The following is a 17273-nucleotide window of genomic DNA, read 5'->3' as shown; positions in this document are numbered from 1 at the left end:
ACCTCCCCCCTCCTGTGGGGCTCAAACTCACAACCCCAAGATCAAGAGTCCCATGCTCTATCGACTAAGCCAGCCAGGCACCCCAAGGCAGGTGATTATTTAAATCTCAAGGAGTATCCTGGTAGCTCATTTAAGCCAAACAGTATACCAAGGATATAACTATAACTAAAATGCACCATGAACTTAATATTGACACTAAAACAACTTTTAAGGTGGACAAATAATTTTATTTTGTGCATGCAAATACATGTCAAGTACTGCAAACTTTTTCCATCAATTTTCTCTCAAACACTGAAAATCATGATGCTCTATTCTGTGAACAGCCAAAGCTAATATCTCTTCACTTCAGTGCTACAGCAAAAACACACAGAATTCACTCTTTGCTATTCACTATCATCACAACCCTCATTGTTCCATCTCTGCCCTCCCCCCATATACAGGCCTTATAAATCCTAGCCTTCCCCCATTTAATCCTATTCCTATAGCACAAAGGGAAACATTACAATTTGGAAATTCAAATTGAAATAAATGGAATAGAATTTATTCCCATATATAGTCCCCATTTCATTGTACAGAATTATTTTAAATTATAGTTTTAAATAGAAGCTGAGTATATGCCTTAAAAATGAGCATTAAATCCATCTTAGAGATGGTGCCTGCTTTTTACATGATGGGTGTACACCATCTTTAATTTCATTTACATTTCAATCGAACAATAGATTTGCAAAGAAAATGTCTAATACAGACGTAAAAATATTCACACTAGAGCTTCACAATCGGTTGTACAATTGACAAACAGGCCTCTTTTCCCAAACTTTCCAGCTAAGCAAATTTATAAAATGTAATCAATGCAACAAGAAAAACATTTCTCTTTCACTTCCAGGGAAAAGAATATGCAATAAACAGTATAAATGCAGACAGCAGTTGCTGCAAGCTAACCACGATACTCCCAAGTGGCTGTACAGTGGATATGTGCAGTACAAATAGAAGCCACATGTGTTGTATCACAACTACAGTATAATTGTTTGCCCAGCTAAGAGAATGCATGCACTTCCATGCCTTGGGTTATAAAGTGAGGCCTAATTCTCGACAGATTGATGGAATATATGCAAATGACCTTGGCTTTTGGCAGTACTAAGTGCAGCCAGTGTCTGTGTTCCACTGGTTTGAGGATATTTTTTGAATTTTTATTTAAAAAAAAAAGAAAAAAGTTGCCAATTTCAGATTGGGGGGAATAACTGCTCTTGGAGTAGAAATAAGACTCCACTCAAATGTGGGGTGTTCTGATCAGTGGCCTTGACTCCTTGTATTCCCTTGCCAGCAAAGGGATACAAAGGAACTGCTAGCTAGTATAAAGGAATAACTAGCAAATGTATCCAATTTATCCAGAAAATGGGATACTCCTTGAGCGAGTTTATTTGTGTTCTGCTTGCAGAAGGGGTTCTTATGAAGGAGTTACAGTAAGTGATCCCATCAACACTCTTCAATCACTAAAACACAAGGAAAGTTCTTCCAGGAAACTAATACATAGTTGCAATGCAACTTTTCCCTTTAACTGCTCAGTCACCAATAAGTGGTGACGGTCTGCTCAGAAAATGACACAAAGAAGCTAGGGAAGAAATACTCAGATTCAAAGTTGAAATCACATGCTGAATCTGATCATTACAATTCCATTCCTGTCAACTAGACAACATGGGCTTTAACATCTAAAATGCAAGAGCAAGCTAGATGGTTTTTAAAACAATGTTTTCAAATGTTTAAATGATCCCATTTTAAATTCCTAGAAATTGCTGTGCATCCTGTAATTTTCTCCAGGCAGTATATAAAATTGGGATGTGCTTTATATACTTAGAATCAACTCAAAATTTGAGTGAAAGTGACTAGATCCATACAAATGGGATATTTCAGTTCTCGTATAGGACGTGAGGTTTCTTTTATCCTCTGTGAGAGTAAGTAACTACTAGGAAGAAATCAGTGCCACTGACCCAGTGAAGTACTACCTTCTCTTGCAGACTGTAACACACAAACTCCACGCATGACACTGGCTTATCAGATGGTACTGAAAGGAAGTCATGGCAGGAAAGGCAAGGGAATCTGCTCTGCTCAGGTGCCCACTAGATGAAATACATATATCACTTTTTCAGGTTTTAGAAAATGAACTGCACGCTACAGAAGAGAACTACTGAGGCTACATTCACAGAATCTGAACGAGGCCCACAGCCTCCAGAGTGGGACTTAGAAACGGAAAAACAAAACCACGAAAAGTAAAACAAACACCCCACCACTTTCCCACTTTCCAGACCTCAGACTATGTTTTCCTAATTAGACCACAGGCACCATATTCAGTTTAATTACCAACATCACACCTTTCCTCTCCTATTGCCTTATATACTGACTCCAAATATTTGTACATCACAACATGTTGGTAAAGGGTCAAATGACAGGGAATGCACCCAATTTTAAAAAGTCATATCCTCGGTCTGATTTATAATTTTTTTCCTCCTCCATGACATCAGGGAGTAACTCTTTGAAGGATCAGAAAAATTGCTCTTTCTTCTAAAGGGGCAGAGAACCAATGTCTTTCCTTATGTGAAACCACCGTGAGAAACAGAAGATGGCCACTACACAGATTAAGGATGCAATACAGAATAATCCCAACACAGAAACAATTCCTATGTTGTTAGTGAGAACGAGAGTAAGTTTTTAAGAACAGGTAGTTATTGTCTTATGGGATCACCTGCTGCAAGACAAGCATTATTTTAATATAAATGTTCTGAGACATACCAATAAGGTTGGCAGGTATATACATATACTGATGCAAATGTAATTTCACTGGACAAGTAGGCAAACACCTAAGCAGTTTATCCCAAACCCCTCCAGCAGAGCACAACCAAATTTCAAAATTTCAATTTTAAAATTAAAAAGATAAGGTTAAATACACAAGATCAATTTATGTAGTATATATTCACCCTCAGAACGTGCTGAAGATGTTTTGCGTAGTTCTGTTGCACAGAGGGTTCTTTCCCTGAGGGCACATAAGGAGCTCTCAAACTGTTAATAGGTCTCTATTTTGTAACAAAATAGCAATTTTAAAATCTTAAAAAAAAATACATTACCTTCAACATGGAAGATCTCACTATTTAAATATCCATGAAATAGACATACTGGTTTGCATATCCTTTTTGGAAATACAAACAGCAAATAAAGTACATTGGAAGCATTTTAAATGTAATAAGCGCATATTTATAGAAGGGTTCTGATATAAATTATATAACAATCATGTTCTTGTAATATCCTAGGCTAATTTATAATGTCAGAAATAAGTTAATGTAACATGGTTTAAAACTCTTGTTCCTATTCATTTCAGGTTACAGAGCGAAATAAATAAAATGTCTTTGTAGGGATAGGGAGCACTGGCCATGGCAAAAAGGTACAGTACTAACCGAAGGAAACGAAGTCAAGGCTACTGTGCTGTTATGCTACAAACAAACATCTTCATACATCTGAATATTAAATAAATGTGTAAGATCTTCCATACTGACACCAGAATATCAAAACTACCCCTTTGTTTCTCAGGTATATTTACAACTTATCAGTCACCTTATGAGCATGTTCATTAAGACAGGTTATCAAACACCAGTATTTACTCATTCTGATCAAGAAATTTCAGGGAAATGTCAACCCTCCCGCCCCTGGAAATGTGCACAAAACTTTTTATCAAAATCTTATCTGATACAATGCTGTGGTTTTGTAAAACAACTAAATAGCTCAGACGACCAATAACATGATCCTGTTTAAGCATCTTGCTAGCAGGAAAAGCCCTTACATACAGTACACCTGGTGAAAGATCAGCTTGGCTTAAAATATTCCAGTACAATTTTCAGAGTAAACAACTTCACAGAAGTTAATTAAAAAAATAATAAAAGTCAAACTAATCTCAAAGAAACCGGGGGGGGAAACAAAGAGACAAACTATAGGTAAGATCACCAATAAGGAATGCCCGGCTTTTGTTTCCAAATGTTGACTGAAATTTAGGTTTCAGTAATATACCTCCCAAAAATCTGGGGCATGGCTGGTTGAACATACTGCATACTTCCAGATGCCAGGTCCAAACACTTTTCAGTCACATTTAGCAGGGCAGAAATTATTTGTGTTTTTAAGTATGAATAAAGGTTAGCCAATGTTCTATTATTACATGGTTCAAAGTCTTATTAACCTAACAGTCAGAAAATAAGGAAAATTAAACCCCAACGTGAAGTAACAATAAACAATATTTAACTAAGATATTGCAATGAACATCCAAATTAATTAGTTTAAATAAAAAAAAAACAGCAATACCATCTTGTTAGTCAGTGCAAACGCTACATACAGGGTTTTCTCAAGAAAGCTGAAAGCACCTGATTCTTTTGCCAAGTCATCAGATTCAATAATGTACAGGCTTAAATCTGCATTTTAAAAAACTGCCGTTACATTAGTGCATAATTTATCAAAATTGTAAAAACGATTCTGCATAACTTAGGAGAATTTAATATCTAGTACATCAGCTGAAAGACTTAGGCACTTGGTTATATATTTAATTACTTACTTCAACAAGTAGCCTGTGTATAAATATTAACAAAGCAGAAACTATTCTTGAAAAATGGAAAATTAAAAAAAATTTCAATGCTACAGATAAAAGCACTGCACCACACTCCTACATATAATGCAGTAAAGAAAGCTAGTATATAACCCTGTAAAATTCTATGGTAAGAACGTCTAACTCCACTCTTCAAAGTAAAAAAAAAAAAAAAAAAGAAAGAAAAGAAAGAAAGGAAGGAAGGAAGAAGAAAGAAAGAGAGAGAGAGAAAAAGAAAAATCCATGCAAAGTTCCATGAAAAAGATAAAGCAGCTGGAATGAGATGGAAATTTCTCTCAGCAAAACATAAAATAGAAATAAATAAGTTAATTAAGTCTACTTTCACTAGATGTATCATTGTAGGATCCTGCTAGTTTAATAACTGAGTTGTTAATTTTCTATAGAAGCCATTTAAAATAGGAAATGGCTCAGTTACTGCACCGGATTGCTACAAACTCATAAAAAGCTGCTTGAAGCTTAAGTTAAATGTCCAAATTCCAATCACTTCTGGAAAGTGAACGTGTTACCCTAGTAAAGTAAATTTTCTTTTTTTTTTCATAATGCTAATGCAAGAGGGCTTGAAGTATCAAAGAGTCCACAGGAAATGGATGCCCCCAGTAATATCTTTTTTTAAAAAAAATATACATTATATAATATATATTATATATATAAAAAGCTAGTGTAAATGCTTCCATGGTATGGTCACAAATTTGAAAGATGAACCTCCTTTCAGCTGTTAACCATCTTCCCATTTGCAACAGGTTTTAAAAAGTCGTTTTTATCTTCAGACATAACATGAGTTTTCAGAATGAGGTTGCCAACACTGACAGACGTGGTGATGGGGAGGCAACTTGCATTGCTAATGGGCACTGGGAGTGGCTGGCTAAAGCAAGAAGTTACCGGCAGAATTGTTTTTTGCTCCTCCCTGGGAGAAAATAAATGACATTGAAAACAAATTAGCTTTAAGTGAAAACTTGAAGAATAACCATACATGCTTAATACAAGTTGTAATAAACCTTAAGAGCTCCTAGCAAAGGCAGGTCTTTATCACTAAAAAGGATCAGCGCTCACTAAAAAAAGTCCCATTTTCCAAAAATCGTATTGAAGAAATTAAAATACTGGTTAATTTAAGGCCAACACACTATTAAGTTCAAGACTAACCCATATTTCTTGGCAGTAATTATATAAAATGGTAATATTAAACCCAAGAATATCTTAACATAATTTTTAAAAAGGGAAATCCTACATCTAGGTTTTAATTCTCCATTTTGCCATCTGGAAGACTGCATACCAAACTGAGAAAGTAAGGCCTGATGTTGGAGCACAGGGACAAACTTTTAACCGAACAAAAATCAAGTTTCAGGCGACTTAAATGGGCTACTTTGTTAATTCAAATTTACCTCTTCTCTCCTAAAAATCCAGACTGACCCAGTCATTGTCCTATTACATAGGGTCTTCCCCTCATAGGATAAAGCCAAAAATGCATTTAATACTGTATCTGTTTTTCTTTCAATATTCACAGCCTATGTCCATTGGTGAGGAATTATCTGTCTAACACTCACAGAATCACATGGTCTTCACCTAAACTCTGTCTCTTCTGCTCCAGCGGCTCCTTTTGGTGCTGCTGGACTGGATGCCCATTTTCCACTGCTGTTCCATTCAGCAACTGATCATTTTGAGAACTGATACCAAGCTGTATGTCCAGGATCTCCTAAGGAAATAAAACATTAATCCTTCACTATGAAGGCACTTTGTACTTTCATTTCCAATGGAATAAAGCCTCCTCAATATATAATTGTGGTACTTACTTCAATTTGTTCAGCCTGTCCATCAGGTTCATCAGTATCAAGTGCCGAAAGCTCTAACTCAATATCCCTATCAGGCTTAGTATCGCTTGTATCTTCTGTATAATCACTCTGTAATTAAGAAAAATTATGACTTTATACCTGTGGAAGCTGGGGGTTCCCTTTTAGATTAAAATAGGAATCCCAAAGACTGAAATAATTGATTGAATAATAAAATAATCTGGTACTACAATTTTATTTCTATTCTGAGTTTTTAAAGCAATCATCCACCAGAAAAAGGCACACTAACATGCACTAAGTAATGGCAGAAACCAACACAACAGCAAAAAGCCAATATATTAAGTATGAAGGTGGGAGGTTCGGTTTCTTTACCTCTCCATTTCTCAGTTCAATTTCCTTGCTTAGAAGATTTAAGCTAAGGTGACGGCCTTCATCCAGGGAATTCCACTTCTGTTGCATGGCCAGAGCATTGGCCTCCCTCTGAAGAAGCAGTGAGTTACTCTTGGCCTACAGTAAAGAAAAAAAAGTAAAATTAGCTTCCAACCACCATTTTATTTTTTAAAAAACTCAAAGCTGAGCAACACAGAGCCTACCTGCTGAAGTTCAATGCTCAAAAGGTCTCCAGTACTGGAATGCTTTCGATGACCAGATAAATCGGTAACAATGAATCTGTCCCTTTAAAGAGAAACACGTTTACAGTTATAAAAAAGAAACTGATGAAGCAACTAAAGCCATATGGCCATATGCCATGCATGTTTTCAGTAATGGATCAACCCTGAGAGTTTCAGTTGTCATTCCAAATGTAAATTATTTTTTTCAGAAATTTGTTATATAGCTAAAATCACCAGAGCATACTTCATGAATAACTGGGGAGGTAGGAACTATACTCTAAGGAGAACATGCAGTCTGAGAAGAGAATCCAGGAGAATTAAGAGTAACTAATTACCGTTCAATATAGTGTGCTGATGATGTGGCCTCATTACCATATGAACTCCACCTTGAATCAACAGCATTGACATAAGGAACATAATCTACAGAAATGCAGAAAAAAACAATGATCACAAAAGTGAAAAATTAGTATATAAATATGAACATATATTTTTAAGAAAAGATCCCTATTTTAGGGGCGCCTGGGTGGCTCAGTTGTTAAGCATCTGCCCTTGGCTCAGGTTATGATCCTAGGGTCCTAGGATGGAGCCCCACATCGGGCTCTTTGCCCAGCAAGAAGCCTGCTTCTCCCTCTCCCTGCTCATGTTCCTGTTCTCACTCTTTCTCTCTGTGTCAAATAAATAAAATCTTAAAAAAAAAAAAACCCCTATTTTATCCAGCCAGCCATGTTCTCCAGGCTAAACGCTTTAAATCTGAGCTTCCTGTGATTATTAATGGAAGGAAATGTTCGGTACCTCACAAAATGAGGTTTAAAAAGCACAGTGTTAGAACGTATCAGTATTAGTAAGGGGGATTACCTGATACACTGATAGGCTTAGTGGCACTTCCTTGGGAAGCAGTGGCCTGGACAGGATCTGTGGTATGGTAACCTGTACGTGAAGATCTGGAAATTGCACCCCATTTTGAGATGATAGGTCCATCACTAAATGGAATTATTGGGTCTTCTTCTTTTGTCCTTCTCTGGGTTTCAAATAAATGCACTCTTCTCTTAACATCTCCACTGTCCAGGTCCTACAAAAACCAAAGAAAATCAATAAAGGGACTGCTAGCAATTATTTCAGTTAGTAATATAGATATAGGCTTTCAAAAGACATGTAATTAAGTTTTCTGGTAAATTTAACACTAGCTATAGATGTCAGTGGTAGTCCAACATCTATTTTAAACAACTGAACTATGCTCAAATAATTTAAACATCAAATGCAATTTATCTCAGACTTACCTAAATGTAACTCTGCTACTTAGGAGTTATATAGCAACAATATGCTATATTGCTTCAATATGCAATATGAAGATGAAAGCACTCAATCACTCTAAAACTTGAGTCAACATGCATGATATCCTCCTGCCCCCCCAAATCATACCATTAATACAGCATTTGAATTAGCAATTACATCTCTGGGCTCTGAATCGATGGCATTTATACAGGAGCCTATGGTGCCACAAGACCAGGGAGAATAGTGAGAAAGATGATCTTCTTCAAATTTTGTACCACTCACACTCTCAGAGAACTGATTTAAAAAAAAAAAAAAAGGCATAGTTAATTAGTATAAATCTTAAACTTACAAACATGTAACTCATACAAAGTAACAATTATAGAATATACAGGACTTCACAGTGAACAATTAAACCTTCAATAATTAATATAAAAAACTGTCATAAGTAACAAGTAGTATCTATAGTCTGTGTTTACATTATTCATTAGAAGAAAAGAGAATGAATTCTCTTTTTACTGTGTCCTTTCAGTACTCATAAGAAACCCCTGACTGCTACTGTCAAAACCAATCAACAAAAAATTACAGCATGACTCAAACGTAGACCAGGTGCTCCAAAAACTGAAAAAAGCAAAAGAAAACACATACACAAACCACAGCCTGTAGTACCAGTTTATCATTCTCCTGAGAAGAGACCAACATTAAAAATATGGGAATATAACTGATGAACCATGCAGGATTAAATTTAAAAAAACCAAAAAACCTCAAAGGCAGCTCTTTGGAATTAGAAGAAAAAGTGGGCAAATTTTAAAGGGACTGTCAGAATTATTATAGGATCAAAATATTAAAGTTGTAATAATCACTAAATCTAGTTTACTGATTGTACAGATACAGAAAGCCAAGGCCAAAAAAGGTTAAATTCCTTATCTGAAGTCATACTGCTGGGAAGCAGTGGAGCTGAGTGTCAACAAAATACTTTTTTTTTTTTTTAAAGTAATCTGTACCCCCAATGTGGGGCTTGAACTCACGACCCCAAGATCAAGAGTCATAGGCTCTACAGCCAGGCTCCTCGGGGAAATACTTATTTCTTAAAGCATAATATAAAAAAGTGTAAATATATTTTTGTATGAAGCAAGTGGCAACTCTATTACACTACTGTCAAGATGTTCAGCTGCTTTGAAGAAGTCTAAGTTTTTTTCAAAGATTTTTTAAAAAATTTATTTACTGGAGAGAAAGAACAGTGGGGGGGAAAGGACAGAGAAACAGACTTCCCACTGAGCAGAGAGCCCAATAAGGGACTCGCCCCCAGAACCTTGAGATCATGACCTGAGCCGAAGGTAGATGCTTAACTAACCGAGCAACCCAGGCACCCTAAAAAAGTCTAACTTTGATGAGAAATTTGGATCTAGTTTAAAAATTCAATGTTTTATTGAAATATTTATGGACAAGAAAATATGATGCCTAGGATTACTTCAAAATAATCCAGAGGGAAGAAGGGATACAAATGAAACAAGACTGGCTGAGTATATAATTAGCGGTGATGGGTACATGGGGTTTATTATCTACTATCCTCTCTACTTTTCACGCATTTGAAATTTTTCACAGTAAAATTTTAATGAGTTTTTTATATGAGAGCCTATAGAAATGGGAAATAAACCCAACTAGAGAAATTTCAAAAAGTAATGATTTGTTCTACATATAGAAGTACTGAAAACCACAGGGCACACTGAATTGATCCTAGTACAAAAACTTGTTTTGTGAGAAGAACAACAGTTAACAGTGATGTAAAACTGTACAAATAAAACAGTAGGCATTTCTGCACCTTTTGTAAAGTAGGGAAGAAATGCTTCTGCTAGACTAGGACTTCAATCCCAGCTACTTACAGGATGAATTTACTACCTGGACAAATTAATTTCTCTGAATAAGATTCCTTAAAAAAATACAGATTTAATACCTGCCCCCTAAGATTTTTGTGAGAATTAAATAAACATTATGTAAATGCTTAGTACAGTGCCTGGCACAAGTAGGTGCTCAATAAATGGCAGATATAAATCTTATTAATTAAAACCAGAAAAATAGTAAGAACTACACTGCTGGGAAGACTTTCAGTTCTTGGTGGGAAGAGGACTGTGACTTCACAGTCTCCGGAGTCTGCCAATGCCTAACTGCAGGGCTCACTACATACTCAGTGTTCACAGAACTAAGCAGACTCAACTGTACACCAAACCACTACAAAATGGCCACCACAGCTAAGGCTGGTTTGAAGGAGTGCTCTGAGGTCAGGTGTCTGATCTGTCCTTGCAACGTCAAGTGATTAAGACCTTTCTTACATCAGTGCGAAAGTCTACACTGAATAGAGGAGAAGGTGGTGTTGGTGACTGTGTTGCCACAGGAAGAGTTGGAGAGACAAGAGCTGCTTTCTGAGTGTGGTACTGTGCCCACTGCTCTGGCTTTCTTCTTATCTGCTCCTCGCAACTGGTCTTCAAATGACCACAAGGTTCCTAAGGGGGGATAAAAGAAACAATCTTAATCATCTAGGGAGCAGTAAATAAATGTAACTATGCTCTGTGGAAATAATGTTAACAGTTTATTATATCACCGGGACCAAAAAAAAAAAAAAAAAAAAAAAAAAGAAACCGTAAGGAAGTCACCTTAGTCTGTTCACACATTTAAAGGAAAGGGTTAATACTGAGTCCAGTGATGTTAAAAGTAATATCCGAGCACTCAGTTTTTCTGGTTTAGGGAAGTCATTTCTAACTGCATGGGATACTGAAAATAGGCCCTGCCCTTCTATTCTGGAGAGTTCTTTTTACTTTCCCATCATAGGATAGTTTCCTATCCAAGCATAACATTTATTGAGCATTAATATGTATCAGGTCCAGTTCTAAGGGCTTTGTTTTTCTGATTTAATCCTCACAACAGCCTTATGAGGTAGGTACTACTATCCCTGCTACCAAACTTGAGAAACCTGATGCAGAGAAGTCAAGCAACTTCTGTAAGTCACACAGTTCCTAAGTGGAGGAGCCAGAAACCTATACCTGGGTGGTATGACACCAAGTGTGACAGCAGGCTCTTACCCACTACACTACAGTAGCACTCTCCTATTTCCATCATCACTTACCCTTGGTAAAGGCACATTTGTCCTTGGCTCACTTGGTGGCTGACAAGCCACGGAATAATACCCATCTAATGAGTTATATCTTTCTCGCAAAGATGTCTGATAAACAGACGAGTGCATCACATCCATTGGAGGTAAAGAATTGCTTCTAATAATGTCATCTCGTTGGTACATAGGTGGGCGCCAGATGCGCCTGCTGTCGTACACAGGAGCATACATTCCAGAAGGTACTGGGGGAACTGGTCCATATGGCTGCGGAGGAGGCGGCTGGTAAGGAGAAGAACTCATTCGATCTCGAGGGGAAAATGTACTGTAATGATCGGCATATGGCATAGAAGCAGGTGGGAGGGAGGACTCTGGAACATTACTGGACCTCACAAAGCGAGGAACACAGGGAGCCACACCAGCTGGTACCGTTGGAGGTGGTGGGTAGTACCCTTGAAAATCAGAAAAGAGGAATATTTAACGTAATCTTAGTAAAATCCAACATTTTACAAAGGTTTAAGTCTAAAGTAGCTTTGTGAGAAAAGAAAGTAAGTTCTGAACCTTACTTAATTACCCCTGCTTTAGAAAGAAATCAAGACACTACTACATGAAAATTCACTGAAGTTCACTATTTTGTTAAACTGCTCCTCAAAAACCCAAGACAGAGCTATTAATAGAAGGCTGGTAAGTTTCCTTCTAGGGCATCTATTGCCGCAGGTTTTGGATTAAGTAGTTAGTTACATTATTGACTCGTTACTTTAGGGGAGCAGAGATTAAAGACCTTTCAAAATCTGCGTTAAGTTGTGCACTGTCTTTCCAAAATTATACCTAAGTATATATAAACCAAACATTCTGCAAACTATTTCAAAGGATTCACAAAACTCCCTGAAGTCCATTCATGGACCCTAAATCTGATGCATGAGAAGGATAATCTTAAAACTTTTGGCATGTAGAATATCGATTCTTAGGGCAGAAAGAAAACTTAGTCCAAAGGATTATTTTCTTTTCTTTCTTTCTTTCTTTTTTTTTTTTTAAGTAGGCTCCATACCTAGCATGGAGCCCAACACAGGGCTTGAACTCATGACCCTGAGATCAAGACCTGAGCTGAGATCAAAAGCCAGATGTTTAGCCAACTGAGCCACCCGGCACCCCAATTAATTTCTTAATGTACATATTCTAGGTAAGTGATTCACTTGCTTATCTAAGGACAACACATGTTATACTATAGTTTCTTTTTTTTTCTTAAAACTATCTAAAGTTACTTACCTGTCTGTGGGTACTGTGGGACTTCAAAGGGTATCTGAGTCCTTGGATCTTGAAAATACTGAATGTTTTCAGAATGCTGAGGATATACTGGTACTCTAGTTATAAATGGGCTGGATTTTGGAGGCACAGAATTCAGCTCTGTTCCAACATTAGAAGGCCCAGCTGAGGTAGCCGCTACATTACTTACAGGAGTCTTGGGTGGAGAGCCAATTTTACTGGAGAGATAATTTATCAAGAACAAAGAATAAATCACTGTCTGTAACTACTGTCTTCCTCAGTAGGAATTTTTCATAAAATTATATAATGAAACCAATAATAGGAAAAACTTTAGATACTTCCATAGTGAAGAATTAGGCAATGAATTTCATTGCCACCTTCCACTGCTCAGTCATAGAATCATAGCAACAGCTCTCATATTCTGAGAAAGGCAAAAAGAAATGCAAACATATCTCAGGCACTAAAGTGACCCATCAATCCCTTTTTACTCATTCGTAAACAATGGATTTTTTCCTAGAGGAAATTTAAAAAAAAAATTACTGTTCAAGAAGTTCTCAACAGGAATGATATAGTTAACCCTTGAACAACACAGGTTTGAAATGCACAGGTCCATTTACATACAGATCTTTTTCAATTAATGCAGTCCTGTAAATGTACTTTCTTTATGTTCTCTCTTTTCTTTCTTTTTTTTTTTTTTTACTTTTTTTTTTTTTTAAGTAAACTCCACCCTCAATGTGAAGTTTGAATTCTTGACCCCAGATCAAGAGGTGCAGCTTTTACTGACTGAGCCAGCCAGCCAGGCAGCTCTCCCTATGTTTTTTCTTTCCTTCCTTCCTTTTTCTTTTCTTTTCTTTTCTCTTTTTTTAAGATTTTTTAATTTATTTGACAGAAAGAGACCGACCGACCATGAGCACAAGCTGGGGGAGTTGCAGGCAGAGGGAGAAGCAGGCTCCTTGATGAGCAGGGAGCCCAATGCAGGGCTCAATCCCAGGACCCCAAGATAATGACCTGAGCCAAAGGCAGATGCTTAAGCCACCCAGGGATCCCTCCTTATGTTTTCTGAATGACATTCCCTTTTCTCTGGCTAACTTTAGAGAAAGACTACAGTATATAGTACCTATAACCTACTAAATCTATGTTGATTGATTATATGTCATCAATAAGGCCTCTAGCTAAGAGTAGGCTATTAATATAGTTACATTTTTGGTAAATCAAAACTTGTACTCAGAGTTTGGACTACACAGGGGTTGACACCTCCAACCCCTATGTTGTTCAAGGGCCCACTGTAGTCCACCAGAATTCTCTGGGACAAAGAAGACAGACATATGAAACAAAGGTTGTTCTATTAAGAGCTAGGTAGACATTTTGAAATGTAAACTCCCCAAGAAGAGGCCATTTTTTCCTTTGGCAGGGAGGGGCAGAGAGAGAGAGAGAGAGAATCTCAAGCAGGCGCCAAACCCAGCATGGAGCCTGACATGGCGCTAAATCTCACAACCCTGAGCTTGAGACCTGAGTCAAAATCAAGAGTTGGATGCCTAACCAACTGAGCCACCAGAGGCCCCATTTTTGTCCATTTTGTTAACTGTTATCTCTCCAGAGTTTTGTTAACTGTTATATTTAGAAGAATTCCTGGCACCCAGTAGTTACTCAGTAATATCTCTTAAACAAATGAAATAGTTCCTGCCACATAGTAGGTAGTCAGTAAGTAACTAGTGGGTGATCAAAATGCCAATACATGGTTACCCATAAACTGAATAAATAAGCTTATTATTATTATTTTTTTAACAAAGGATTTTCTTTGTTAAGTCACCAAGCAATCAGCCCCAGCGGATCTCATCATGGCTTTCTTAGGTCCTATTAAGAAGTCCAACGTTAAAAAAAAAAAAAAAAAAAAAAAAAAAAAGAAGTCCAACGTTAGGGCACCTGGATGGGTCAGTCGGTTAAGCATCTGCCTTCAGCTCAGGTCATGATCCCAGAGTCCTGGGATCGATCAAGGTCTGCATTGGGCTCCCTGCTCAGTGGGAAGTCTGCTTTTACCCTCTCCCTCTGCCCCTTCCCCTGCTTGTGTGCTCTCTCTCTCAAATAAATAAAAATCTTTAAAAGAAGAAAAAAAAAGTCCAACTTTAGCAGAGGTTAGATATGTGGTGGCTCCAGAAAATGTACTTGTTAATGATGTAGGAATTCAGTATGCTGCATCCCAAGGAGATTAGAGGGTTTTTCTCAAACTAGAGAAACCCTTTTAAAGCTAGAATATAAACAAGGAGTATGGGCTGCCTTTTAGTCTAACACAGCAGATTAGTCTAGCAGATGTTTACTTCTATGTGTAAAATGAAGATAACTACAGAACTGTTGGAGAATAATAGTAGATACAAATTTACTGACTTACAGTTTAAAGATATTTTAGGGCTATGCTTATTCTTTGCAGTTAAATAAAGGCAACAGGAAAATGATTAGGATTTCCTTATAGCAGTTATACACTAACTCCTATTAAGCAATTACTGAGCGCATTCCAGGCACTATGCAATGAGCTTAACACAGGGTATCTGGTCCTTCCATATCAAAATGTTATACACGGGACGCCTGGGTGGCTCAGTTGGTTATGCCTCTGTTTTTGGCTCGGGTCATGGTCCGACAGTCCTGGGATCGAGTCCCGCATCGGGCTCCTTGCTCAGCGGGGAGACTGCCTCCCACTCTGCCTGCTTGTACTTTCTCTCTCTCTCTGACAAATAAATAAAATCTTAAAAAAAAAAAAAAAAGCAAAAAACCCCCCAAAATGTTATACACTATAAGACTTGGCTAAGTACTTTGAAATGGCAAATTTTTAGACTTGTCAGCAAAAAGGTATCAAAATCCATGACAACATTCATAGCCTCATGAGATCCTGCAAGCTATCTAAAAATCAGACTTAAGGAAAATGCTAGTCTTTAGTCATCCTCCAGTCAGACAGCTAGACTCCTACATCTGTAGCCTACAGGACTTTCAGGATTCCAGGCTCTTCCGCAGCATGCCTCTCCTGTGTACAGGATTTTGCCTGTGCTGCTTCCTGTACTGAGGAGTCCTTCCTTCCCAACAGTCCACGTTTTTGGAACTAGTTTAGGTCTTCTCTAAGGAGCCTTCCACAATAACTCCCTGCAGAATGGTATCCTTTTCTTGTGTGTTCTAATAATACTTGGAACACAACTCCATTATAGTACCGGTCAGAATATATTATATGGTCTGTTTACATCTGCCTACCAAACCACACTATAAGACCCATCTTAGAAGCAGGAAGTAGTATTATCTAGTTCATGTTCATTACATTTTCACCAACTGGCTGGTGTTGGGCACATGGAACATTCATAATTTCTGAATGAATAAATGACTAATTTCGATTTTTTTTTAAAGTTTTTCCCCTAGTTTCATCATTTTTAAAAAACTGAGATATAATTTACCCTTTGAAGGCACACAATTTGGTGACTTCTGGTATATTCCCGAGGTTATACAACAACCCTCACCACCATCTAATCCCGAGACACTTTCATCAGCCCTGAGAGAAATCTCTACTTGTTAGCATTCACTCCCCAGCCCCTGGCAACCACTCATCTACTTTTGTCTCTACGGATTTGCCTCTTCTGGACAATGACATAGATGGAACTCTGCAATATATGGCCTTTTATATCTAGCTTCTTTCACTTAACATAGTTTTCAAGGTTCATTCATGCTATAGTATGTACTAGGGCTTCACTCCTTTTTTATAGCTGAATACATCCCACTGTATGATATAAAACAGCTCTACATCACCTTGCCAAAACCCTTCAAAAGCTCATTTTCTAAACACACATGTAACACAAGGTCTCCATAATCTGATGCCAGCCTGTCAATCTAATAATCTTATTTTAACCAGTCCCTAACAAAACTTCAGTTCAAAAAGGCTGGTCTCTTCAAAACTCAGATTTTAAGACTCTAAAACAATAAATACCAAAGCATGAGATTTCAGAGGTAGAAGAAACCTTTCAGATTGTTAGAAAGTTGTGTAAGTTTTTTCTTAAGGCACCAAAACCTTTTCTTGTAAACATTTTTTTTTTTTTTGGTCAGAGAGAGTGAGCACAGGCAGACAGAATGGCAGGCAGAGGCAGAGGGAGAAGCGGGCTTCCTGCTGAGCAAGGAGCCCAACATGGGACTCGATCCCAGGATGCTGGGATCATGACCCGAGCCGAAGGCAGCCGCCCAACCAACTGAGCCACCCAGGCGTCCCCAAAACCCTTTCTTACACTGAGACTCAACAATATTGGTAACAACAACAACAACAACAACAGATATTTATTGAGTGCTATTTGGCAGGCACTGTTCAAAGCACCACACTTACAATTCACAAATCTGCACAACCAACATATCTAGCAGTTGCTATTACTGCACAGATTTTATGGGTGAGTAAACTGAGGAAGATAGATTAATTGGCCTAAGATCAAACAGCTAGAAAACAGTAAGCCAGATTTTGAACCCAGAGAGTTTGGCTGCCAAGAGTACCCTCTTAACTACCACACATCGTTATGGAGTACAGAGAGGAACTGTTTTGATTGTAGCAGAGTCTGGAGGCTGGAAGCTCAGCATCTCACCTTGCTTAGGTT

The 17273-nt window shown here is 37.6% G+C and overlaps 1 protein-coding gene across 1 annotated transcript in view; it reads right to left on the bottom strand.

Annotated features, from left to right (window-relative positions):
- Positions 1-205: 205 nt before the first annotated feature.
- Positions 206-17273, bottom strand: part of RC3H2 (ring finger and CCCH-type domains 2) — a 52459-nt gene continuing 35391 nt past the window's right edge. Inside the window, 11 exon segments of the mRNA XM_032308511.1 lie at positions 206-5540; positions 6178-6326; positions 6424-6531; positions 6793-6927; positions 7014-7095; positions 7367-7451; positions 7887-8100; positions 8451-8597; positions 10631-10801; positions 11422-11855; positions 12670-12884. Of these exon segments, the coding sequence (XP_032164402.1) occupies positions 5345-5540; positions 6178-6326; positions 6424-6531; positions 6793-6927; positions 7014-7095; positions 7367-7451; positions 7887-8100; positions 8451-8597; positions 10631-10801; positions 11422-11855; positions 12670-12884 (1936 nt within the window). The 3' untranslated portion in view covers positions 206-5344.

The sequence above is a fragment of the Mustela erminea genome, chromosome 12 (assembly GCF_009829155.1).
Source record: "Mustela erminea isolate mMusErm1 chromosome 12, mMusErm1.Pri, whole genome shotgun sequence".
NCBI classification, from domain to species: domain Eukaryota; kingdom Metazoa; phylum Chordata; class Mammalia; order Carnivora; family Mustelidae; genus Mustela; species Mustela erminea.
Note: the sequence above shows the minus strand (reverse complement) of the source record. Positions and strands in the feature narration are given on the sequence as shown.